This window comes from Lolium perenne, chromosome 6 (genome assembly GCF_019359855.2).
Source record: "Lolium perenne isolate Kyuss_39 chromosome 6, Kyuss_2.0, whole genome shotgun sequence".
NCBI lineage: Eukaryota > Viridiplantae > Streptophyta > Magnoliopsida > Poales > Poaceae > Lolium > Lolium perenne.
Window position 1 is genome coordinate 192,888,561 of NC_067249.2, and position 25,833 is coordinate 192,914,393.

General features: G+C 47.0%; 1 protein-coding gene and 1 long non-coding RNA gene across 8 annotated transcripts; both read left to right on the forward strand.

Moving 5' to 3' along the window:
- The first annotated feature begins 10,770 nt into the window (after nt 1-10,770).
- On the forward strand, nt 10,771-15,374 carry LOC127306582 (uncharacterized). 7 transcript variants are annotated; one of them, XR_007854726.2, is made up of 7 exons: nt 10,771-11,138; nt 11,352-11,539; nt 11,685-12,941; nt 13,137-13,259; nt 13,332-13,413; nt 13,499-13,641; nt 14,509-15,374. It is a non-coding gene; the product is annotated as an uncharacterized lncRNA (long non-coding RNA). The 7 variants fall into 7 exon arrangements; XR_007854727.2 differs by having other exon boundaries at nt 11,685-12,840; XR_007854728.2 differs by having other exon boundaries at nt 11,685-12,386; nt 12,776-13,259.
- A 5,531-nt stretch (nt 15,375-20,905) lies between these two features.
- On the forward strand, nt 20,906-23,106 carry LOC127306581 (probable xyloglucan endotransglucosylase/hydrolase protein 27). Its single transcript, XM_051337237.2, has 3 exons — nt 20,906-21,217; nt 21,401-21,501; nt 22,116-23,106. Exons 1-3 carry the CDS (start codon nt 21,028-21,030, stop codon nt 22,887-22,889), a joined length of 1,065 nt encoding a protein of 354 aa, XP_051193197.1. The 5' UTR covers nt 20,906-21,027; the 3' UTR covers nt 22,890-23,106.
- The last annotated feature ends 2,727 nt before the right edge of the window (nt 23,107-25,833 follow it).

Sequence of the window (25,833 nt, forward strand, 5' to 3'; positions counted from 1 at the left end):
CTTATTTCTGTCAAAAGCTGGTTACAATTCTGATAATTTGTATATTATCTTTGATTTATAGTTTTTTTAAAACACTGGTAAAAAAAAAACTTCTTGTATTCTGTTAAGCACTTGGCTTGTTTTACTCCCTGGTTTTACTTCGGTTCTCGTAACTTGCAACGTCCCCGTGAGATCCATGTCGACAATATTTGTCCATTCCGAATAGTCTATCGTTTCCATCATCAAAATCCATTTTTTTTTCGGGTATCAAAATCCATTTAAATGTTGCCGAAGGGACTGAGTTGTGTGTCTCAGCTGAGCAGTATTTTCTTTGAGGGGGAAAAAGGCAAAGCCTCTGTTTCATCATTTCATTAAAAAAGGTACTGTTTTTTTTGTTTTTTTTTTGTCACTATGCGTTTCCCATGCTTTTTTTTTTTTTGAGAAACACAGTACAAACGCAGACGCTCACATACACGCACGCGCATATACTCACCCCTATGAACGCACACACGCACACCCCTACCCCTATGAGCACCTCCGGAAGACTGAGCCGGCGGATTGGATCTTGAAATTGACGAAGTCACCACAGGCGCCTCGCTGTCGACGGGAACGTCGCCTCCCACTGAAAGAATATTCCGCCTTTATGAGACACACAGATGTCAAACCTGGGGTTTGAACTCTGGTGGGCTGGGGGTACAACCACCCTCCTAACCACCCAACCTCAGGTTGGTTCTCCGTTTCCCATGCTTTGATACACTGCTTATGATAACTACTCATCTGGTCAAACCTGGTGCGAACCCCTCATGCGAGCCCTCTCCAGCAGACAGCAGTTGGTTGGGCTCCGCCGCCGGAAGGTACCCTGATGATCAATGTCGACGCCGCCTTGTTTGCTTCATCTGGTAGCATGGGTGCTGGTATGACTGACTGGACTGGCGATTGTGTTGCTGCATGCCCGGACAGCTTCAGCAATGTCCTGGTACCTGAGCTAGCTGAAGATCATGGCAGTCAGGCTTGCTCTCTCTTTCGCCCAAGAGGAATGCTATGAAATCTAATGGCTCCGATGCGTTCGCTTTGCGGGACTAAAATTCTCATGTTCGCTTAATATAATTTGCCAACAATTTATCGGTTGCTGCAACTTGCACGCAATCTTCTTTTCGGTACTGCTATACTCGTTAGCTACATCTACTTGTCGACGCCAATAAGTTCAATTTTATTATGGGCTACATGATAATGACAAATCTGATGTTTTTTGACTTTTGAAAATGTGATACTCAAACCTACACTTTTGTCACTTTTGTATACCCCAAAAGTATATATATTACTTCCAATTGAAAGCTTGCTGGCTTGTGGAATACATCGCTATTTACAGCCTCGTTTCTTTTCAGAAGATTTTGAAACTCAGAAATATGACTTTAAAAAAAAAAACAACGGGATCACTCGTGCGCGGCGTGACCAAATATCCACTGCGTGGGCTCCCCTCCAATGCAAGCTCGCTGTATGGTTAATTGTATGCGGTAAAATTTGGACTGCAAATCGACTTGCCAAGCACGGTCTACCTCGCAACGAAAATGTGTCCTTTGCAATGTTGCTGAAAAAACTGTCCACCACCATTTTGCTGGTTATGCGGTCGCTAACATTATTTGGAGTAGCATCCTCAAGTGGGCTGGTCTGCAACAGGTCGTCCCTCTCATGGATCGGTCATTGAACAAATGGTGGACACATGGCAGATCTATGCTGAACAAAACGGACTGGGCAAAGTTAAGCTCCATTGTGATTCTGGTCTCATAGTCAATCTGGTGTGAAAGAAACTCCAGGGTTTTTGAAAAGGCTTATAAGCCAGCGAATGTGTTGATTGATCAGATCAAAGTCGAGGCGAGGTGCTTGGAATTAGCTGGTGTTAGCCGTTTATCGATCATCGGAAGTTAGCCTTTTATTTGTTTGTTTGTGTACCTCTGTGTTGAGCTTCTAAACTTTGTGTCTTCCTTGATGTGGGTCGGCTGTTCTGCAAAACTTCAGCCACTTTGGTGGTTTCCCCTCTTCAAATAGAATACATGCAAATGCTCTTGCATGGTTCAAAAAAATCTTCTTCTTTTTACTTCTGCTTGTCTAGTAGCTAGCAACTTGTCGTCGTTGACGCCCATAAATTTCGGCTACGTAAATATGGAAACAAGCTCCCTCGCGTCCATCGCTCGTTTGAAAACCATGCTATTATGCTAGTGCCAACGTCTTGGGTTAGACACCTATTACTGGTCATCCGTACGATAGGATGCCGACTGCAGGGTGGAACCAAAAACTGCATCCTTACTTAGGTAGCCTTTTGCATAAACCCATACCCGTGAACGGAACTTAAGACTACTCATAGTAGGAAGTAACATATAGTAGTATCATGCATGCATATGACACTGCATTAGTATATGTTACTATCTTCATATAGAGCATAGTAGAACTTGATTGGAGAGATATAGTATTCTACAATCATATACACTAGCATCGCGCTTTTCCCCTTTTTGGCATCTCGATGCCAAAGGGGAAGAAGTGTTCTATTAGGATCTCACGGGGATTTGCATGGTGGATAGGGCACAAGCATACGCGTTTATCATTCTCTTATTGCTTGTGTCCTTTATGTGTTTTATTTGAACTATGTTGCTTGTTGGTGTGATCGTTTAACACTATGTGCTATTTGTGGTTGTGAGACTTTATGCTATTTTTCTATGGATTTCGGATTTCTATATGTTGAGACCAAGATTTATCATATGGTGTGTGATATTATATATCCGGTATTATATATCTCCATATGGGTATGATTTCTATCACTTGTCTCAACTACATATTTGTCATGTTGGATATATCTAGTGTTGAGGCACCTCGCACCTATATGTTGTGTATTTGTATTCAAATGCAAATTACTTGTATGCACACATGTAGGGGGAGTGCCTCTTTATTTTTGCCAACATGCTTGCTCTCTATAGTGATTTTCTTGCAAATCCGTATATTGTCATCAAACACCAAAAAGGGGGAGATTGAAAGAACATCTCTCACAATATGTTTTGTGTGTTTGATGTCAATGTATGCGATACTCTAATGTTTGATGAAGTGGTGCAGGATGTATATAGGTACATGAATATGTGTGTGTCTTGTGTGGAAACACGAGTCAAAAGACAGCTGAAAAGGACCACCAGGCCGGATTATCCGGGTCGGATATTTGCAAAATATCCGGCCCCCAATTTCTGGCTAAGGACTCGAGGAATTGTGGCTCCGTACAGGGGCCAGAATTTTGGCCGGACATTTGGCCGAAAATTCCATAGGGCCGGATTATCCGGGCCGGATTTTCTTGAAATATCCGCCCCCCCCCAAGAAACGACTAAGGACCAGAGGAAATGTGGCTCAGTATAGGGGCCGGATTATTGGCCGGACTTTTGCCCGGAAATTCCCCAGGGTCGGATAATCCGGGCCGGATTTTCTCGAAATATCCGGCCCTCTCAAAAATGGCTAAGGACCAGACGCGGAGCAGCCCTGGACATGGGGCGGACTTTTGGCCGGACATTTGGCCGGATTTTTCCATAGGCCGGATTTTTGGTGGGGGGCGGATTATCCGGCCCCAACTTAGGCCGGATTATCCGGGCCGCCGAAGACTGCAACGGCTGGATTTCTGGGCCTTGGAAGCTTGCTCAATCATTGCACAAGAAATCTGCCAAGCTTCACCTTCATTAGAGCCACCTCAAGAAACACAAGATTTGCAAGATCTCCTTCCTCCCCCAACCAAAGCTCTTGATCTTTGGAGATTCGAAGGAGAAGACACCGATCTACATCCTCACTGAAGCGTTTTTCATTTCCCCCTCATTTGTTTGAGGGATCTCATGCTAGTGTTCCTATTTGGTTCCCTAGTTGATTTGTGTTGATGTGTTGTTGTTGATTGTTGTATTGTTACACATTTGGGAGCCTCCAATTCAGTTGTGGATGTGTGCCCTAAGAACCTTGTAAAGGCCCGGTTTCCGCCTCGAGGAAATCCCTTAGTGGAAGTGGGCTAGGCCTTCGTGGCGTTGCTCACCGGAGATCTGAGTGAAGCCTTTGTGGCTGTTGGTTTGGCTTTCGTAGCAACCACACTCCTCCAAACGTAGACGTACCTTCTTGCAAAGGAAGGGAACTACGGGAATTATCTCCGTGTCATCGCGTGCTCCACTCTCGGTTATCTCTATCCTATTCTATCTCTTGTATTGCGTAGCTATATCTTGCTTAGTTGCTTATCTTGTCATATAGGTAAATTCACTTAGTTGCATATCTAGAGAATTTACCTTTGTGTCAAGCCTAAATTGAAAAAGAACTAAAAATTGGTTAGCGCCTATTCACCCCCCGCCCCCTCTAGGTGCGGCATACGATCCTTTCATCCTCTCCTGCAACGTGTTGCGAAACGCTGGTCATCACTGCCGCCACCGACTGCTTGTCTCCCGCACACCCGACATATTTTTTCGATCGAAAATTCAGCCGGGAGAATTAAACAGAATGAGGGGCACCATTTCCTACGAAGCAAGCAAACCCCATATGTACATATATAGCGTGTATTCCCTAGATCAAGGGGATAGACGGCATCATGTTCTGATTTTTTAGATAGCCCTACATTTGTTAGCAAAAACTACGTATCATGCTCTAATTATAATAGGAAAGAGAGGATTCTGTCCCAATTTTCTGGTAGGGGCATGATTGGATTAGCAGCAAGAAAGGAACGTGGCCAGGCGACTTAGCTTGAGAAGCCATTGGACGATCCTAGTGCGATGGTTCTGTGGTTTTCAAGGAAGGAAAAATATCTTTCCTAATCAGTTAATTGCGGGATTTATGACACCATATCCTAGTGCGCCGGATCTGGGGGTTTGAAGGCAAGGAAAAAATCTTTCCTAAACAATTGACTGTGTGATTTATGATTCCATAAATAATGTGGTGAAATTAAATCAGATGAAGCGGTGACCGTGAGATTGATTGGACGGATAGGATGCTTCTAATGACGACCACCAAAATGCGTTGAGTGTCAAACGACAAACTCCCATTTAATAGTAAAGATGAGTACATTAATTAGCTTGTGGACATATTGTAGTATCTTTAAAACGTGTAATGTTATAACATAGTTAGTTACCATAATCATATTTTTCTTCATTTAATGTCATGACATATCATTAAAATGCCTAATTAATAATACATGTAGTTATTACATATTAGTTACTTCCACTATGGATAGTTTAAGATCTCATTGATGTCACCGTCTTCAAGGGCCAAGAAGATGTGAATCCAGCATGCGGGTTAGACTCTTAGGTGAACGTGAGACTCCGCGCGGCTCTACAAGTTTGACGTCGGCATGGATCTGCCTGCTGGGCCTGCGTGTGTGTGCCACTTTGTTTGGATAAAGGTACGAAAATTGGGACATGTGTGTTGGTAACGAGTCACTAGGTATATCCCATGTCGTTTCTTTGCGGCGATTGATTATTTTATAGGGTTCCCGGTAACATAGAATATTTAACACCTGATAAGGTATCTTGCTTCATACGATGTACAAGGATGATGCAAACCATATACATTAAATTGCCAAAAAATTACATCACAAAAAACATTTGCGTACAATAGATTTCTTCTGGCATCCTTTCAACTATCTATGCCATGCTACGGGACAGTTTTTTCACCTCCAATGCATCAGTTGCATAGCCACATTGTGGCATGTGTGGTCAATTGACCACACATGTTTCTGGTAAATTCTTTGTATTTTGGTATAAAAATAGTACAAAAATATTTAAAATAGATCAAACACATGTGTTTAACATCACATACTAAAATGACAATACAGAGTTTAAATTCTGGTTCCGCCACTACAATGCATGCAGTTAATGGAATCGAGCATACTTGGGAACCCCACTAGTTGCGTTCCACCAACTATCGTTTCGTGTCTTGAGCATTGGGTTTTCTCAAGAACTCAGGTCATGGGATCAATGAACTTTGTGGCGCCGTAGTTTAAGCGCAAATGGTTTGTTGTAATTTAATTTCCAAATAAGCATAAGATCGAAGAACTCTATTTCGATGTGTTGTGCCTCACTCATGCCCTTCTCACTACCATACAACTCCCTGAAAACAAAAACAAACTTCATAATAATGGCGGTAATCAACATATCAATATTCATTGTGGCAGATCCAAGAGGGCGTGCGGTTGCCAGGCCCCCTAACGGTATGCATCGGTGCTACTAGTGTTAGGTCTAACCCTAATGATGGTTCGCCGGCCACTAGCAAGGACATATGCCTAATCCTAAGTGCCAATCGTCGAAACTTGCTTAGGATTAGGAGAGGAGGGGGGGCAGATGCCCCCTCCCCTACATTTGTATTGCATAATAATCACTTTTGTTGGTTACTAAAGGATTCCATATCTGATCACATAATACAAGGGACGGAGCGTGTCCTCTAGAGAAGGCCGAACATCATGGTCGCAGGGCATTGCTTCTTGCAACAACAATTTTGTTTATCGACCTGGCCAGTAGCTTATCGGCAAGTCTCTACCAGTACCGGTCTTCTTCCAGTGAACCAGAGTTGCCATAATTTATCTTTACAATTTAATAAATTTTATCATGAACTGATTATATTTGTCACAATTTTTCGAGAATTCACTAGGTGAGATGCTCGATATACTAATATTAATATCTACACTACTTAAAAAGGAGGAATGTGTTCCTTATTCTGCCAATACCTCAATCCCGTCGTCGTCCATCGCTCCTCCCTTTCGTCACGCACTCGCGCAAGATCCGTTCTGCCTCATCGTGCAGCCCTCCCGTTCCCCTCGACGGCTCGACCCGTGATTGTCGTTCCCGATTTCCTCGTACATCTCTCCCGCTCTCATCTCACCCTTGCTGCATCTCCCTCAGCAGCACCAGCAAGCTCCGTAGATCTCTCTTTCTCTTCCTTGTGGCCGGCACCAAGCCCTCTCGCACGCACCGTGACGAAGCCCCACACCTCGCTCTCACCGCCCTAAACGTCTAAGCGGCAACGGCGGCCGCGGATCTCGCAGCGGCAGAGGTCAACAGAAGGAAAACCGACGGTGTTCACAGGTAAGCTGAGCTCCATGCTGCTGCAGCCGCGGGCGTGCGACGGCACCATCGGCACCGTCGAGACCCCTTCCTGATTTGTACTCCCGTCGGGCGTTGGCCGCCCTATCTTCCCCGTCGCTGACTGGACCCTGCACCCGGTCGCCACATGAAGGAACCAGGAAGGAGACCTAGATCTTCCATGCCCGATGTCCGACCACCACGCGCCGAACTGCTGATGCCACTTCCCGTAGCCTGGTCGGGGATGGAGGTGGTGGATACATTGGCCCCGTCGCTCACTGCTGCTTCCAAGATATACTGTCGCGCCGCCTCAGCAGGTATGCCTCCATGGGTTCCTGCTATTCTAGCCGTCCCTGTTCCTTACTATGGCCCGATCTGAATTTCTTTGCTTTGTGCTGGGATTGGGATTTAGGACTTGTGAATCTGTTGTTGTACCACGGCTGGTTGGTGTTGTGAACTGAGAAGTAGTGAATCTGGTAGTCACATGCTACTAGCATGGCTGCTTGGAGAATGGAGACTAGAACTGAATTAGATATAAGTAGAAAAAGATGTCACTGCTAATCAAGAAAATATCAAGCTTAGTAAGTAGTATTAACCAACATATGTTCAATTCATTGCCCTAGATTTCAGCTACTACTTGGGTTAAAAAAAAATCAGCTACTATCAAGCGGAATAGTACTGCAAGCCCACTCGTGCAAGACCACATAGAATAATAGAGATATATGATACCCATCATGTTTAATACTACAGTACAATATTCTGGGAAGACTGGATGCAGAGCTAAATTTTGTTCAAATTCCGTGATGTTTTTTATTCGTCTTCTGAAGAATGATGATGACCTTGACAGTAAGATTTTGTAATCAAGAAGTTTCCAAGGTGTCGAAGCATCAACCTATGCTAAGGTCTAAACACTACGGGAAAATTCTTCGTTGCCGTGCGACAGTTCGCACGACAAAGACGCCCTTATGCCCGGCAAAGGCTTTGCCGTGCGTGGAAGCACGGCACGCACGGCAACGTCCGCCCAGCAAAGGTTCTGACGGCAACGTGAACGTTGCCGTGCGCATCGCCAATTCGCACGGCAAAGGCCTTTGCCGTGCGTGCGCTAGGCTGCTGTGCGGCAGATGCTTTGCCGTGCACACGTTCTTTGCTGTGCGTCGTGGAGTTTGCCGTGCGTGAGGACTTTGCCGTGCGGTATCCTCTTTGCTCCAACGAGGCTACCATGCATGTAGATCAGCAGCGGTGTCCACCGCATCATTGGCTAGCTCAGAGCTGTTGATTGATGGGTGAATTCATCGGCTCGCAAGTTGTGCTCCTCGAGTTGTTGACTGACCATGTGCAAGCAGACACACAACAATGCACTTCCTGCTCTGTGGGTGAGTACTCATTAGTATACCATTTATCATGCTACTTTCTTGAATTTGTGCTCTGCTCTCCGGAATAAAAAAAAATAGCATGAAACCAATGATTTGTGTGTTTAGTGTTGTGGCCCTTTGGTTTAATACTTCTCATGGTCAGTACATGCTGATGTCTTTTATATGAAACCTCCAAATGTAGTTCAAGAATCAAGATACACCGGCAACCGGGAAACGAGGAACTACAGATGAACACCGCAACAGGAGCAACACATAATGTCAGCTTGCCGATTTTGGGCAGTTCTATTGCACATTGCCGGGTATGTATTTCAGTTAGGTACTAGAAATAGTAACTGAAATGATGGATAAGGAAAATGTTGCCAGCACTAGAGTGGCATGAACACATATTTGGATAGGCCAAGTTGGTGACCTTCTAGCGCTTACATTTTTTCTAGCTCCAGTACTGACACCAAGATAAGTCTGCGAGGAAATATAGGTTGAAATCATGCTGACACCTTCCAGGCTTATATCCATGTTGCGTATTGTTGGTCATTTAATTGTTTGTTAAGCTGGACTAATCCCTTTTTTTTGTTATAGGACATGCAGTGGGATGAAATCATGTTGATATGTGCTAACATGTTATCTGGTTGTCAAACAACGAAGTACGCTTTACAAAGAATAATACAGGTACCTAATTCCCAGCCTCTCTTTGCAAAAATAATTTGATGCAAGCCAATGATTTGGTTGCAAGTTTATTGCTATTTCTATGTTTCGAAAGTAGCAAACCATTGTTTACTACATTTCAATGGTATTCCAGTGTGTAGCTTATAGTTTCGTGAATGGGCACAACTCATCATCTAACTACCTTGCACATTAAACATTTCCATTTACTTTAGATTCCCATTCTCTTATTTAATTAGTGAGGCACAAGATATTCTCCTTGTTGAACATTTCCAAATCCTTGCTGGAAATGCTACCTTGCACTCGGTCTAAGCAACACGCTGGCCTTCATAACGACATACTGTTGTGTATCATTAGGATTTTTGAGGCATTATCGATGGAGTAGTCAATCTGGAGCATCCATCTAATTTTTACTTATTTGGTGATCAATATGCTATGCCTGTTCTTATCGATGTTTTGACTGAAATCAGTATGAGATGGACGGCTATGTTTATCATTGTAATGTTGGAATGAGATAAGCACCTCTTACACATAATGGAAGGTTAGGGTATTATACTCTTCCAAAAAAAAACTGCTCAACTTTTTCTAGATACAGATGTATCTATAATTAAAATATGTCTATGTACTTTTTTTCCTTTGACCAATGTAGGAGCCAGAACAAGAACTATCTTGCCAAAGATATGCTGTTGTGGAAAATGACACTTTTGTAGGAGGTTTAGTAGGTGGTTTGGTGTCACCTAAATTATTCTAATTTTGGTTGTCGATCATAAAGTTGTGCAGGGTTGCCTTGTGGTTGAGGATGGTGGATGCCGGGACGGCAGCCCCGGATGGTTGACGTGCACTGAGGCGCCATGGCTGTGTGGTACTCGAGGACAGGCTCCCCCGGAGGAGATTGCGGCTTTCGCAGAGCATCCACGAGCCAATGAGGCCGTTCCTTCAGAGGAGTGCACTCTCGAGTTGAAGTGTTGAACCCAGAAGACCCTCGATGGACAAAGAGGTTAGTGAAAAGAATCTCCATGTATGATTTTGTGTCAACTTGTTACTGATGCTATGTAGTGTGTGCCTGACCTGATATTAAATTGTATATTCATGGGAGAAAGCCCAATACGTTCTGATACGTTTGTACATTACGCATTCACCATGGATTTGTCTAATGAATCATGTTCAATGCAGGGGCTGAGATAAGAAGATTTTAGTGGAGATTCGTTCGTCTGCTGAGCTCTGTCGAATCCGGGAACCACACCTGCTGCTGCTGCCGCCGGATACCGCAGAAGAGTTGACAATTATGACAGCCAGAACGTTTGTGTGAGGTTTACCACAGAAGAGTAACAAGAAGACCTAAAACTGGAAACCACGCAGATGCACAACCATGTTGTTTTGTTATTGCGTTCGGTATTATCACATTATGATATCCTTAATTTATTTTGAATTTTCATAGTAAGTTGTGAAATATATATGCATTGAGAAAAAAAATCTGAGTACCCGTGGCAACGCACGGGCATTTCTACTAGTTAATTTAAAAAGGAGGAACATGTTCCCTATTCTGCCTTCCTCCCACTACGACCAAACTTTCGTCGTACGGTTCCGCAGGCTCGACGAAGTATTTTGTCCGCCTCCCCGCCTATCCCGCACGCGTCCATATGGGCCAAGCCCAAAGAAATATTCCGATTGTCTATGCCTCCTCCACGCATTCATCAAAACGCAAACCCTCCCATCCTCTCCAGCGCCGCCAGCCCGCCATCCTCCCCTTCCTCCGTCGCCTCTCTCTGCCAGCGAGCAGCTACACCTCAAGCTCGACATCCGATAGTCGTCCGCTCCACAACCCCGTCCCACCTCCACCTCCCCGTCCTCCTCCTCCCCGTCCTCCTCCCCTCCGCAAGACCTCTCCCCGGTCGACTGGGACCGTAGGGTGGGGCTGTAGAGGAAGAGGTCGTGCAGCTCGGAGCTTGCACTGGCGTACGGAGCGGGGGCCGGTGGCTTCGGGATTTTGGTGTGTCCGAATGGAGAATCGAGGATGGTCACCTCATCAAGAAAAAGAAATCGCGGGTTGATTCATGTACTGTAATTCTATTCCACACGTACTAATTATTCAAAAGATTCTTTGTGTTCTAACATTTAGATCTAGATCCAGTATGAAATCCATTTAACAACAGGTAAATATATAATAATGTACAAGCGAACTGATTAGATGATAGATGCATGGAAACATTGATGATTTCCGTAGAGGCCACTAACTGAAGTTGGTCGGCTGCTCCCTTGTATGTTGCAGTCTCCGTTGCCGCTTTGATGATTTGATTCGGATTCTGAGATTTTCCTTGATTACCGCTGGGTCTTTCTTAGTTCTGGTGTTTGGCCAAGTGATTGGGGATTGATATTGCAAATCGAACAGAAGAACCAAGAAGGATGAACTGTCTAGGGGCATTTGAAGCTGCACGCTCCAATAACTGAAAATTGCTGGTAGGCAATGGTTTGAACATCTATTGTGTTGTACATTCATTAGTTCAATATATATCAGATGTCAACAAAATGATTATGTTCATTCATTATAATTCTGAGAGTCAGACATTTTCTTATGGACTTACTGGATTCCCTCCTATTTCAGTTTGACATCTTCTCAAATTCAAAGCAATTGGCATGTCAAATTACTTCTTAACCAGGTTTGGTTCTATTCACATAATGTCCCTTATATTCGTGTTATGACTTTCGTCGGATACCTTGGTTTCCTTATAGTAGTAGCATCCATAGAAACAAAATGATTCTCACATGTCGATTTCAATATTGCACCAGAATACAGGTTTAGTTTTTAATTCATGTGTTTTCAGTTTATTTTTTATTTTTCTACATATGTACAACTTATGATGTTAGAGCGCATTTGTATTGTACATGCTTACCTAAGGTCATAGTAGATTTCTGTTCTCACATGCCAGTAATTGCACATCATATGATGTTGTGGACTACATGATCTATGTGCGCCCTCCCATGGAGTTGTGATAGGAGCATGGCTTGGTGCTTGGCCTATGCCCCTTGACTTGGGAGAGACCTTGGCAGCTAAAGATACTGATCGTTATTCGCATGCATTATGTTGTGAACTATGTATGCAAAGGGCAATTACTGTGAAAGGAAAAGGTCATATGGATATGTTTATGCATGTTCCGTAGATGCTATACATTGTCAACTTAAAAACTAGGTTGTGCACTATTCAGATCTGCGACACATGGATTAGGCTTCCTTTTGTGATTCTTATAGTTGACAATTGTGTCCGTGTCCTTGTATCTCCGACAGTTGGATAGCAGCTATGCTCGAGGTAATTAATGCAGATCTATTCTGATTTTTAATTGTGTCTCTCATAAGCTTAGGATAATTTCAGTACCCTGGCATTGGTAAATTACATTTCTTATAAACGAGTGATCTTGAGAAGTTCATCTCATCTCGAACGTTTTTAATGCACTAAACTGATAGGGCCCATTTTTAGTTTGCAAGTGTAGCTGGTGTTGGAACAGAACTTGCATCTTTTTTCCAACATATTTGAGTCATTTCACTTTACATGTCCTTTTTTAGCACTTTCACTGTACATGTCTTGTGGACTTGGAGGTGTGAAATCATACCTTTGAATTAAGTTTTTACGGTTCTGAACGCATACTCTGTACATGGAATCAAGTTGTTTCACATTTTAGTTTTTCTTATATTTTCTAGGTTGTGTTCTACTCATCAGCGGCAGCGTCTGTACTTTTAAAGTGTATAGACTGCTATTTTACACGGTACTTCTGTTCTCCAGCCTCTTGATGTGTTCATTCCGACAGTCCATTTAAAATAATATCTTGTCGTGATAAGTATTATTCTTATCGTGACTTTTTCATAGGTACGCATACCCATTATGCAGTTACTTTCTCGCATCTTCTACTACGATAATTTGTGCTGGCTGCAATTGTTTTTATCTCGCAGTTTTATTCCTGCTTTTCAGCAGTACATAACTGAATGCAGTTGTTTACTCCTATTTACACATTTGCTTGTGTTCTATACTGAGAACCATCCGCTACTTGCATACTACTCACAGGTAATGCTTTTGTGATGTGGATAAGCTCAAGTTGAGTTGGAGGCATATGCTCAACACTTTTGGTCATCTAATGGAAATACACAACAGAGAAGAGCAATTGTTCCAAAGTGAAGATTATGAGAGGTTGACTATAGAACAGAGTAATGTAATATGATTGTACACCTATTAGCTCATGGTTGTCGCTTTTTTGCTTAGCTGTTACTGCCAGTTGGGAGCTCGCCCCAAGAGTACTTCAAATCCTCCGCAACTGAGACGCTGCAGGTTCTGCTACACTGAGGTATTTGCTTCCAGCTATGGTTTTGTTTTGCAATCAGTTCCAGTGAAAGGCACATGTGCTGACTTCAGGATATCCATAACTTCAGATGTCTTCTCCCTCCCAGCTGGCAAGAATTAGCGAGTGCTGAATGAGATAGCAGAAATACTCCAGAATTAACACTCATATTATTCAATATCAGCACGAGAGTTCATGTTGTGTACAGGAATTCAGGTTCCCTTTTGCATCCAGGTACTAACATTATTTGACAGACAGGAATTTTTGGCTGTATAGTGCGCAACCATATTGGCAAGAATGAAAGTCTACTTTGTTCCTCAATTTGGTATAGCAAGGGAAGAATGCGTGATCTATTATTTGTTCTTTTCACAGTTGCAAGCTAACTTTGGGCTCCATAATACTACCTCCGTTTCAAAACGAACTTTGACCATAAAAATTGAGCAACAAAATCTTGATTATATTATATGTAATTAGCACCGTTGGATTCATATCGAAAAGAACTTTCTAATGATGCTAATTTCATACAAATAATTTTTTTTTGTATTTGAAGTAATTCTTGGTTAAACAAAAAGCATGTAAAACGAGAACGCAATGTATTTGAAATAATTTTTTTATGTATTTGAAGTAATTCTTGGTTAAAATTGAGGTAGTAGGTCACAATGAGGTATAATATTCAAGAAATTTGATCCTTGATTTGTGTTGAACTGGTAGTAGCATGATTATTGATATTAGTGACAATTATGTGCAGCTTGATTATCTGATGTATTGATTGACCAAACTTTAGTTACTGATGATTTCCATTACAAATGGATAATAGTTTGTGAAATATCAACAATACAAGAATAGGATGATAGCATCAGATTGTATACATCAATTTAGTTACACTAATTTGCTCTCTGGTCACTTATTTTGTTTTGCAATAAGTTACACTATTTTGCTTTCATGCGTGGGAGCTGCTGCTTACATGTTAATACCAAGAGTTATTTTACCATCTTGTTTCGTTCAAATAGTCATAAAATAGTCTTTTGGTTTTATTATTGTATGATATCCCGCATATTAATTTTGTGGACCTGTAATATGTTAATCTTCACATAATTGCAGGATACAATGTTGAAGAAATTCATGGAGTTTTTCTTATTGCAACGGAATACAATATCATCTCGCTACGGTCGAAGGCCACCCAAGAACCGCCCGTTCTTTTTTTGGACTATTTTGCCCTCTCACAAAATCCCTTTATACTACCCTGTCATGGTACCAGTTGTTATACCCTGTCTCGCTACGGTCGCAGGCCACCCAAGAACCGCCCGTTCATACTCGACACGCGTGCCAGAAGAGGCGCCGGAGGGCCCAGGCCACTCGAGAACCGCTGGTTCCTGTTCGCCATGCGCGCGAGAAGGCCATCCGGGAACGATGAAGAGCGGGAGCAGGCGGCGTCCTAGCATGATGGCATCGACGGGTGGCTGGAAGGAGGAGAGGCGTGACGAGGGGATCGAGGAGGGACGAGATGGAGACGGCATTTGCCACCCGTTCCTGCTCGCCACACGTGCGATAAGAGGCATCGGAGGGTCGTCGACCTCCGGGAACTATGAACGGAGAGAGCATGTGGGACGGCATCGATATGGCTGGGAGCTTGACTTGTGATGCGCGTCGAGGGCGTTGTGTAGGTGTCTGATGATTGGGAGCGCCCACAACGATGGCGGCGGCCGCAGGTTGCTCTCCTCATGGCGATGCAAGAAAGGAAGAGCTGGGAGAGAAATTAGCTGAAGGTCAACAATGTCTCTCGATCTGGCAGTCTCTGACTAAACTACAGCCGCAAAGAATTTTGGATCCCTTCACTCATAGTATTTACTTCTTTGCCCTCTAGGAAGCTAGCTTTGCTATTGAACTTCATGTTGGTATAGCTTTGCTATTGAACCTCATGTTGGTATGGAACCATTCTCTCAAATATAAGTTTCAATTGTGAACAAGTATTATTTAGGTGCAATACCTGAAATGTCTACCCTTCAACAAATGTCTCTTTGGCAATATAACTATTGAAGTGAGGAAGAAGGAGCACAAGTTTTCATCAAGTGCAAGGAGGTTAACGATATATGCGATGACACTACATATTGTATGGAAAATATTAGAGCAATTGAGAATTCTACTGATGACTGCTAGAGTAACCTGAATAGTATTCGTGTAGGAGATATTTCTTTCTCGGTTGAAGATGTTGCTCACAAAGCATGATGCTATTCTATATATGTACATTGATAAATGAGTTTTGAGACCCGTAGCAACGCACGGGCATTTGTACTAGTTAATATTAATAGAAGAAGGTTTTAGAGTACAACAACAAGACTACCCGTTTAGCCACAAAACGAAAAAGGTAAGCCAAACCCCCTGCCGCAAAGGAGAAAAAAATAGAGTACAACAGACTACTCACGGGGTGTGGAGATCTTCGCGCCAGACGGGTCCAAAACCGCGGCTTCTTGTGCAATCTTCGCGAGTTTAGATGAAATTTTCGCGAGTCCACGCCTATCCCACTAAGAGCATCTCTAACAGAGCCCGTAAATCCCGCTGGAACTGAACTTTTCCGGTGGATTTACGGGTTCGGGCCGAAACGCGCGCAGAACAGCGCCCGAATACATGGGCCGGCCCGTAAACGAAGTTCAGGGGCCCGAGAAAATCGAGCGGACGCTCCGTATTAAAAGAGTTCGCGGAGGGGAGTTCGGTTCGCAAACCCTACTCCCCTCCGCCGTTCCTCTCCCTCCGCCGCCGCTAGTCGCCAGCTCCGACGAGCAATCCACGTAGCACGAGCAACCGATCCAAAGCCCGCCGCCCTGCGATGGCTTCCCGTGGAGGATCCGGCGGCCGTGCCGCGTGATTGGGCGGTGGCGACTCACCGCCGCATCCGCCTGTCTTCCGCACCAACGCGGAGCGGCGGAAGTGGAACAAGAGCGAGGGCGCTCGGAAGAGGAGCGCTCGCCGGTGGACGAACTGGGGGCTCACGCCCCCAGGGAAGCTCGCTCGCTACGGCCCCGCCGACGAGGGCTCCTCCACCGGCCAGTCGAGCCGCGAACCGCGGCTGTCCATGGCGGAGAGCGAGGAGGAGGACGACCTCGTCCCCACGCGCTCGCCGACCATCTCCACCGAGGACTACGTCCACGGCAGCGACGAGGGGGAGACCGTCCTCGCTCAGGCGAAGGCGATCAGCGACGCGTAGGCTCGGCAGCGCTTCCGACGGGAGGAAGCCGACGCCGTCCGCCAGGTCAGGGAGTACGAGGCGGCCCGCCGGGAAGCCCGCGTCCGCCGCGTCAAGCTCGAAATAGTCGAGCTTGACAAGGACGACGCGTGAAGATCTTCCACGCCGCCGACCATCTCCGCCAGCACCGGCACCGCCGCGCGCCATAGGTCATATAGGCCGCATTTTGCTTAGCTAGGTTGCGCTTGCCGGTGTACCAGTAATTACGTTTTCAATTTGAAGAACTATGTACGTATGTATGCTCAATCGGAGCATCTATGTCATCTAGAACTATGACCAGCGCTAAATTTTACCCGCGCCATTTCGAATTCCTGAGTTCAGTTCCATTATACGGTTTCTATTCTGCGCCACTGCGAATTTCGACAGAACTCGTGTTTTCGGTGCACTGAACTCGGCGTTTTTAGTTTGCGTTTTTTCGGGCTCTGTTAGAGATGCTCTAACCACATGCTTGCATATATGGTTGGAGTGGACGAGACCACCAGCCCGGTCGGATGTGTGCACCGGTAGACGGTAGTAGCTATAAATTTCGGGCTGATGTGGCACTTGGTTGCGAATCTGGATTGTCTCAAAATAAAAAATTGTGAATCTGGGTGAGGGAAAAGGCGTAACAACTGTTCCGCCAAGTCCAACGATGTTGATGCACGTCTAGTTCGTAAGACTTGTCCGTGGCATCACTACTACAGTAGTTCAAATGTGTTCATCATCATCGCTGCAAAAACGAAGGAAACCGAACATAAGCACAAGTAGGAGTGGATATCTGCGATTGCGAATCTGTAGTTCTGGGGTTGGGATTTTTCCTCTTATTATTTTTTTTTTTTTTTGAGAACTGGGGTTGGGATTCTTCTACCGTGCGGTTTTTGTGAAGAGCAGCAGAGCGTTGGTCGGTCCTGGATGGCTTCTACAACGCCAGCCCAGGCGGTCCTGGTGTTATCCGGAGGTACGGGCCTGCCAACCGTGACCTGCGGCTCCTGATATGTTGGGCTTTCACGGGCCGGCCACTGGGCCGACCCAGCGCTCCGAAACGTCTCGGTCGGAGGCCCCACATTGGTCAGAGTTCTTGCACGCTGGCTGGCCCAGGGTGGTCCGCCCTCGACGCCGGCTCAACCCCACCACCGATCCGACCCAATCCAAATCCAATGCACATCCTCAGCCCCTGCATGCGCCTCTCCGCTTCCGACGGCGCAATTACCATTCCTGGACATACATTCCGTAGATCGCCCAACACGAGACGCACATCTCGTCCCGGAGAGAGCAGTTCGGCTTTGCAGCAGATCTGACCCGGGGAACATCGCGGCGCGCGCATGTCAGCGAACTCGACCACATAATAATGGCGTTGCATACATACATACTCCTGGCGGACGACGTCCATGATCAACACTCCAGGAGCGACAATTATATGGCGAGCTGTCCCAAGCCTAACTTGCCGCTGCTGCTGCCTCCGGCGCACTGTTGCACATGTCACGGGGGACACAGTTGCGCTACACGGGAAAGGAAAGGTGGGCGCGCACCGTTGTTCATCCTTAGCTCGCGCCGCGGCATCTGCATGGGGCGTACTGGTGCGTGCGTGGACCTGCAGCCAGGCTCTCTCGATCGGTCGGAATTAAGCAGGCCACGATGCGTGTTTATCTACCCAGTGTGACGCAGGATTGGTAGAGGCATTTCGTTTTAATTTTGCGCGAAACATTATTAGTAGAGGCTTCTCGCCCCACATTCCCTGCGTCCGCATCTCCACAGCCCACACCTAAAAATCTAAAATCGCGTCAACCATTCAGAGGCACGACGAGAGATAGACGATTCTCGCCGTCTTCACGGGCGAAGGAAGAAGATCGACGCGGGAGCGCTTGCTTGCGCGCGGCGCCGCGAGTGGCCGCTGGATCGATGCGAATCCAGCAAGCGGGCCTACCGGTCGGTCTGCTTGTGCGCGCGGAGACGCCGCACATGGAAAACAGGGACATGTCTGTCGGGGACGAGTGAGTCACTGCTCGTATCCTGTCCTGTGTTGTGCCTTCCCGTTACGGCCATTATTTTATCGGATTTCCGGCGGCGTTGGATACTTAACTTAACCCACGAGACGAGATCCTGTTCCACTTACTAGTACTCCGTTTATCATTATCTGCAATTAGCTGGCTGCTATAGCCTGAGCCATGTCGTCCAACCCTATCTCACTGACCACATGCCTTGCATATGGTTGTTGGCGGCTGGTCGAGTACGTACGTGCATATGCATGCATTTCGGTGTAGTAGTAGTTGTAAGTTGTAACTGATTTCGGCCACTTAATATGCACAGTTCAAAAGGGTTCATCGCTACAGAAATGAAGCAAGGAAACGGAACAAACGGTCAGAGGAAAAGAGAAGGACGTCGTTGTTTGTTGCTGCACGTACAGCTGGTGCCTAGTTGGCCATACTGGCAGCGGCGGGCTGGGTGGAAGACAGCACGCTGCACGCCCAGCGACCGGTCCCAGTCGGAGCAAAATCACGGTCAAATATGGACGACGCAGCGCGCGCGCGGCGGGTGGCTCCGCCGTTCCTTTCACGCCACCTCCTCCACGTCCAGTAATAAATCTACTAACGGCGCTGATCAGGCCCTACCGCGCAGCAGTTTTGTTATGTCTCATTTAACTGAGATTTTCTTAAGACTAAATTCCTTACAAAAACGGTTTTGCTATGTCTAAGTCAACTGAGATTTTCTTAAGTCTAAGTCACTTACAAAAAAATACTTGAGTTGTACTTTTCTGTTAAAAAAGTGCAATTGCACTTTTCTGTCAGAAATGTGCAACTGAACTGAGTTGCACTTTCTTTGAACTGCAGTTGCACTTTTCTGAGTTGACTGAGACTTAAGAAAATCTCACTCAACTAAGACATAGACACACATGTAAAGTGTTTGAGTTGCACTTTTCTATTAAAAAAATATAATTGCACTTTTCTGTCAGAAATGTACTCCCTCCGTCTCAATGCTTTAGGCGTATATTTTCCAGCCCGATTCTTAAGGAGCCTTCCCGTAGCGATTCTTGACGATGTTTTTTCCTTTCTTGCCCCTGCGTAACTGCCTTGTTCTCCCAACGCACGTAGACGGACTCCTCGTACTCCCCCCCCCCCGCCCTCGTGTTGTCTCCCCGTAATCTCTCTCTAAACGCACGCGGGACGGCGGGAGTAATGGCTGAGGTCGATCCATGGCAAATTTGTCTCCCCAATCAGAGGGAATCAGATCTTCAACCATTGGGGAACTTGGTTTCTCACGGATCGGTCCCAAATCAAACGGTGAAGATCTTGATCCATCATGGCGCCATCATCTATAATGGGAGGCGATGGCGGCTGCTGTAACTCAGGCGCAGGAAGCGAGGCGCTCGCGCGGGGAGACGAGCGAGAACGAAGGGTCATCGTGTGTTAATGCGATTAGATTTTCCAGGGATCCGAACGGGAAAGGAGGGGCAGAATAGGAAGGTTTGCTAATTCTACTCGTATGCGCCTTAAGCTTTGAGGAAAAACCGGAAAAATTTATACGCCTAAAGCATTGAGACGGAGGGAGTATAACTTAAAAAATATAATTGCACATTTTTCTAAGGTGACTAAGATTTAAGAAAATTTCAGTTAACTTAAACATAGACACACCCTATAAGTGCAATTGCGCTTTTCTGCCACAAATGTGCAACTGAATCAAGTTATACTTTTCTTTAAACTACAGTTACGCTTTTCTGAGTTGACTGAGACTTAAAAAAAAATCTCAGTCAACTTGGACATAGACACACCTTTTTTGTTTTGTTTTTTGAACATAGCATGGATTTCCTATGAGCAGCCCAAACACATCACATGACCATCATCCATTACCCCTGACTCCGATACGTTAGTGATCCTGCTACTACCATTTCGAATAGTGATCACATCGGTCCCTCGCTTCGGCCCTGAGCACTGTGCGTGCATAATTGCGCGACTGCGCTGCCACGCCCCGATGAGGCGAGGCAGGGCGGATGCGCCAATTAGGGCCATGCCTAGCCCCCATCACCACCAGCACAGCTTAGCTGGTGCCTGACTGACTGGTGCAACGTTACCCTTTTCCTGTTGATCGATTGAGCTCATGAACGGACCCCGTTCCCGTGTTTGCTCTCACCTTTTTTGGTCTCATCGGGCCATGGCAGTTGAGCCGTTCCCACAACACCAGGGCGGGCCCCGCACGTCACCCGACGAACCAGCTCAGCATGTGCAGTGCCATGTCGCTGCCGAGAGTGGTAGTGGTACCGCGTATATAGCGAGCCGTCGAAAGGGTAGCAGGCACAGCCCGGGAAGCTAGCGCGTGAGGTTTTCTTCAGAGAGCGACAGAGACGGCGCCCTGTCGAGTCGAGAGCAGCCAACCAGCAAGCGCACCTGCCCTGCTAGATACTAGCCATGGCGTCGACAGCGAGATTCCTGGCGGCCCTGCTCGCCGCCGCGGCGTGCGCGTGGCTGCCGGCGGTGGCAGCCTTCGACGTGCCGACCGTCGCCTTCGATGAGGGGTTCTCGCCGCTCTTCGGCGACGGCAACCTCGTCCGCGCCGCCGATGGCCGGACCGCCCGCCTCCTGCTCGATCGGCGCTCCGGTAATCCATCAATCCCTAGCATTCCTGAAACACCTTTTCGTTCATTTACTATCTGGGGAGGCGTTTCTTGCTCCGCCGGACGGACGTTTCTCCTGCTTTCGCGCTCCGTTTCTTCTACTACTACCTGATGTTACTACGGGTCCTTGTTTAATCCCCTTGCCGTGTTCTTCTACCTGCATACAGGTTCGGGGTTCATCTCGTCGGACTACTACCTCCACGGCTTCTTCAGCGCGTCCATCAAGCTGCCCAGGGACTACACGGCCGGGGTCGTCGTCGCCTTCTACGTGAGTGCTTTCTCCAATCCTCCTCGAATCTCTTCATCGTTTCCTGTCAACCAGTCTCTTGCTTATCCATCGATCGATTGCCGCCGCTCCTTCCTTTCCAACCGTTGGGTCTCTGCTCCGTCAATGGTCACATGGCGTGTAGGATTTACCCACCAACTACTACTGCTCATCTTAAAGAGGAAAAACCATGGCAACTTGCATACCCCATGCCCTGGTTGGCTGGCTGTGGTGGCGCAGGCAGGGCAGGCAACAGGGCGCGCCACATGGGCTTGCTCGTGTTTGGACTCTGGTGGCCACAAAAGGCTGCGCCGCCTGCTCCCCCGGAATAAATGTTGCCTTGCCATCCTCAATCCCTCTCACGCGCTCTCAACGATCCGCATTCATCACCCTCACCTAAACAAACTTAATACTCTTGCAGACTGAGTCAGTCAATAGAATTAGTACGTTTCTGTGCACAACAAGATACCGCCATGATTTGTACTACAAACACATGATGCCATTTATTTCTATAGATAGCAGTAGTACGTGTATTGCCAGTGATATTTCTTTGTGAAAAAGTGACCATCTTTGTGTGTGAAAAACGAGTAATAATATTCGTATTTCCTGTGCTGCAGCTGTCGAACGGGGACGTGTACGAGAAGACGCACGACGAGCTGGACTTCGAGTTCCTGGGCAGCCGGTGGGGCGGGCAGTGGCGGGTGCAGACCAACGTGTACGGCAACGGCAGCACCAGCCGCGGCCGGGAGGAGCGCTACCTGCTGCCCTTCGACCCGACGCTCGAGGCGCACCGCTACTCCATCCTCTGGGCGCCCACCCACATCATCTTCTACGTCGACGACACGCCCATCCGCGAGGTGCTCCGCCACCCGGCCATGGGCGGCGACTTCCCGGCCAAGCCCATGGCGGTGTACGCCACCATCTGGGACGGCTCCGCATGGGCCACCGAGGGCGGCAAGTACAAGGTCAACTACAAGTACGCGCCTTTCGCATCCGACTTCTCCCGCCTCTCCCTCGCCGGCTGCCCCGTCCCCGACCCGTCGTCGTCCGCGCTGCTACGCCTCCCGCGATCCGGCGGCGGCGCCGGGTGCGACCTACTCGGGCTCATGACGGCGGACTACGCGGTGGTCACGCCGCAGAGGCGCGCCGCGATGCGCGCGTTCCGGGCCAGGCAGATGACCTACACCGTCTGCTACGACGCCGCGCGCTACGCGGCGGGGCCCTTCCCCGAGTGCGACAACTCCGACGAGGAGCGGCGGGCCTTCTGGGCGTGGGGCGAGTCCAGGACCGTCGTCATGAAGACGCGCGGCCGCGGACGACGTAACCGGGCCAGCAGGGCTGCCGTCGCTGGTGCAGCGGCCAGAGGACGCACCGGCATGGCGAGCAGCTGAGCTGAGGCGATCTTGTTAGGACGCCAATGGCATTCCATTGGGAGTATAACACTAGGCTACGGATTGGATTGGATTGGTTTGGGGTGTTACCATATGGTTAAGGTGTCTGTATAGCTTGGCTCTAGGGAGTACTATCGATTCATTACTAGCATTAGTATTCCATTATTCTTTGATTCGTTGGGTGGCAGCTAATAATAATAGTATGATCAAATTATCATGGACTTCTCCTTTTCTCTTTTGATTGATGAAACACGCCATGTGTAGAAGATTTCGTTCCACGCGACAACCCTAGTACCTAGTTCATCGCCCCTACAATCCTAAAAAAAACCATCGTACAAAGCATGTCGAGCGATGTAATCACGGGATGTCCAGTTTTGCGTAGCTGGTGCTGGGACAAGCACGGACAGCATGGTGACAACCGGGAATGTTTGGTGTTTTGCGCTTGCGTTCTTGCGTCCGTGTTGATCATGCAGAGTGGTACTACAGTGTTAGGATCAACTAGGGCTTGGATTGTCCACCGGCTCTGCACCCAGAGATTCTACATCAGATGGTAAAAGTAAAAAATGTAAAATGAACGAAAAGATGAACAAATGCTGCTACTAGTTGAAAATCATCTGTGTGCAACGTTCAGCTCCTCCACCCCCCCCCCCCCCCCCCCTAAAAAAAGTTCAGCCCTGTCAAGGGTTGCCATACCGAACTGATCGGACCTCAAACATGAGTAGTGTTTTACATTTTTTTTTGGTCCTAACATATCAAAATCTTCTCTACATGTTAATCCACGGCGCTTGCAGGCGGCTTATGCTATTTTTTTTTAGATATTTGCACTGTCTTTTACATCTTGGAGTCTGAATAAGGGCGCTCCCGTCATATCCCTGTTCTGGTGGTGCGTCTATGGAAGAAGGGCATGTGACGTGGTCTTCGTGGTGAATGTCCTGGTATCCGGTCCGTGTTCATGTTAGATGGTGCGGCTACATGTCTTACCCTTTTGATCTATGGTTTTCATCTTTCGCGACGGTTATTGCTCTGGTGCGTTTGTTCTTTGGGCCACAACAACTCTCTGTATATCTACTACAACAAGCTCTAATACAAATAAGCGTTATCCATCTCCGGTGAGGCAGGAGTGAGGACGTCGGCGCCCATTCGGCTCGCTCTAGTGCTTGTAGTCTTCGCTAAGTGGTTAAATATTTGCACTTTTTATTAATTTTAGAACTTTTTGTACTACTGTTGATGTTTATTAATAGATCGATAGACCTTTAAAAAATTATGATTGCATTTACCATCTTTTTCCATCCAGTGTTTGTGCTACATACATTTTTATTGGTCATGCTACATCACACATTTGCCAAAACCCTCTTAAATATTTCTAATTTTTAGTACTCTCCGATCTAAATTAATTGACTACATTATGTCTAGATACGGATGTATCTGGATATGTTTGTTGACTAGATAAATACTTATCTTGACAAAATGAAATCAATTAATTTAGATTGGAGAGAGTACAACAATATTATTGATGTTTGAGACACCACGACACGTTGACTAGTAAGTACAACTCTTAGGTTTTGGCACCGCCACTATCCAATCAGCTTAGCCCTTTTTGCCCCAACGATTATTGGCGACCAAACATTCCTACTTGGCACAAAATGCATTTAGCAAGGTAAGGCCCAAAACCTTCCTGAGCTAGATTATCCTCCGTAAGAGATCTATGCAGCCAACCTAACTCTCTAGACCTGTCTTACGACTAGGGTTTTGGCGACTACGGCGGCGATCGCGATCTCCGCCGAAGGTTCCTCGTCTGCGATTGCTGCTGCCCGCCCCTTTCTTCCCTCCTGTTCGGGCTGATCCAGGGGCTGGCTAGTCCAGCTACCCGGCCTTGGCAGGGGCGGCGGAGATTAGGGTCTGGGACTCGCAAAGCGATCACGGAAGAATCGGTGCGCCATGGCGGAGGAAAGTTCGAGGTCACGCGGTGGCCGGTCGGGCAAGGAGGTAGATGTCAATGAACTTCTGAAGAACATGAAACTCCATGAGGCGGAACTTGATGATGTTGTTCTGGGACATGAGGTAGTTGGAGCGTGGCCCAAGGTGAAGTGGCTGGCGGCTGCAAAGGTTCTCACGAGGAAATCCTTTGGTTTGCAAACGCTGAAGTCAACAATGCTCGCGGCATGGAATCCTGCCCAAGAGGTCAAGATTCATGGCGTCGAATCAAATCTGTTTGTTATTCAGGCGGCATGCCTGCGGGATTGGAAGCGTATCATGGAAGACGGCCCATGGCTCTTCCGTGGGTGTGCACTGATGGTCGTCCCCTTTGATGGGGCGACAGTAGTACCATCTGTGCTGCCAAGCAAGGTGCAGGCGTGGATTCAGATCCATAGGGTTCCACCGCTGTTCCGGAATAAGGAGGTTCTAACTCAATTGGCGAGCAGGGTGGGAGAGGTTGTCTATGTCGATCTTATGGCAGTTCAGACTGGATATGGTGAATTTCACCGCGTTAGGGTCAATCTTGACTCTACTAAACCGCTTACTAGAGTGGTTCCCCTTTCCCCAGAGGGTTATGGGCGCATGTTACTTCAGGTTAAGTATGAGAAATTACCGAAGCATTGCGAGCACTGTGGCTTTATGGGACACATCTACACAGAATGCGGTGCCGGGGAGTATGAGGAGGATGAACTCCAGTTTGGAACTTGGATGATTTCTGATGAAACACACTGGAAGGCAGGGACACCGGGGGCCAGGGGGCGCGCCCCAGCTAGAGCCCCTGTTGGTGAACGGGGACGAAGTTCCGTGCATGGGCGTGGTGGAGGTCAACAAGGTGGGGGTGCAGGAATGGGACGTGCACCACGCAAATGGCAGCCAAAGACTTCTGGTAACCAGGCTAAAAAGCGGACCTCCGAGGAAGCTGGAATGGTAGATAAATCTGGGGAAGAGCTGAGGGACACTGCCTCAA

Bases quoted from the DNA above. Each gene is read 5' to 3' on its own strand.
- LOC127306581 (XM_051337237.2), top strand. From the start codon at position 21,028: ATGGCGTCGACAGCGAGATTCCTGGCGGCCCTGCTCGCCGCCGCGGCG. The intron at 21,218-21,400 runs GTAATCCATCAA...ACCTGCATACAG, and splicing joins CCTGCTCGATCGGCGCTCCG to GTTCGGGGTTCATCTCGTCG. The intron at 21,502-22,115 runs GTGAGTGCTTTC...CCTGTGCTGCAG, and splicing joins GGGTCGTCGTCGCCTTCTAC to CTGTCGAACGGGGACGTGTA.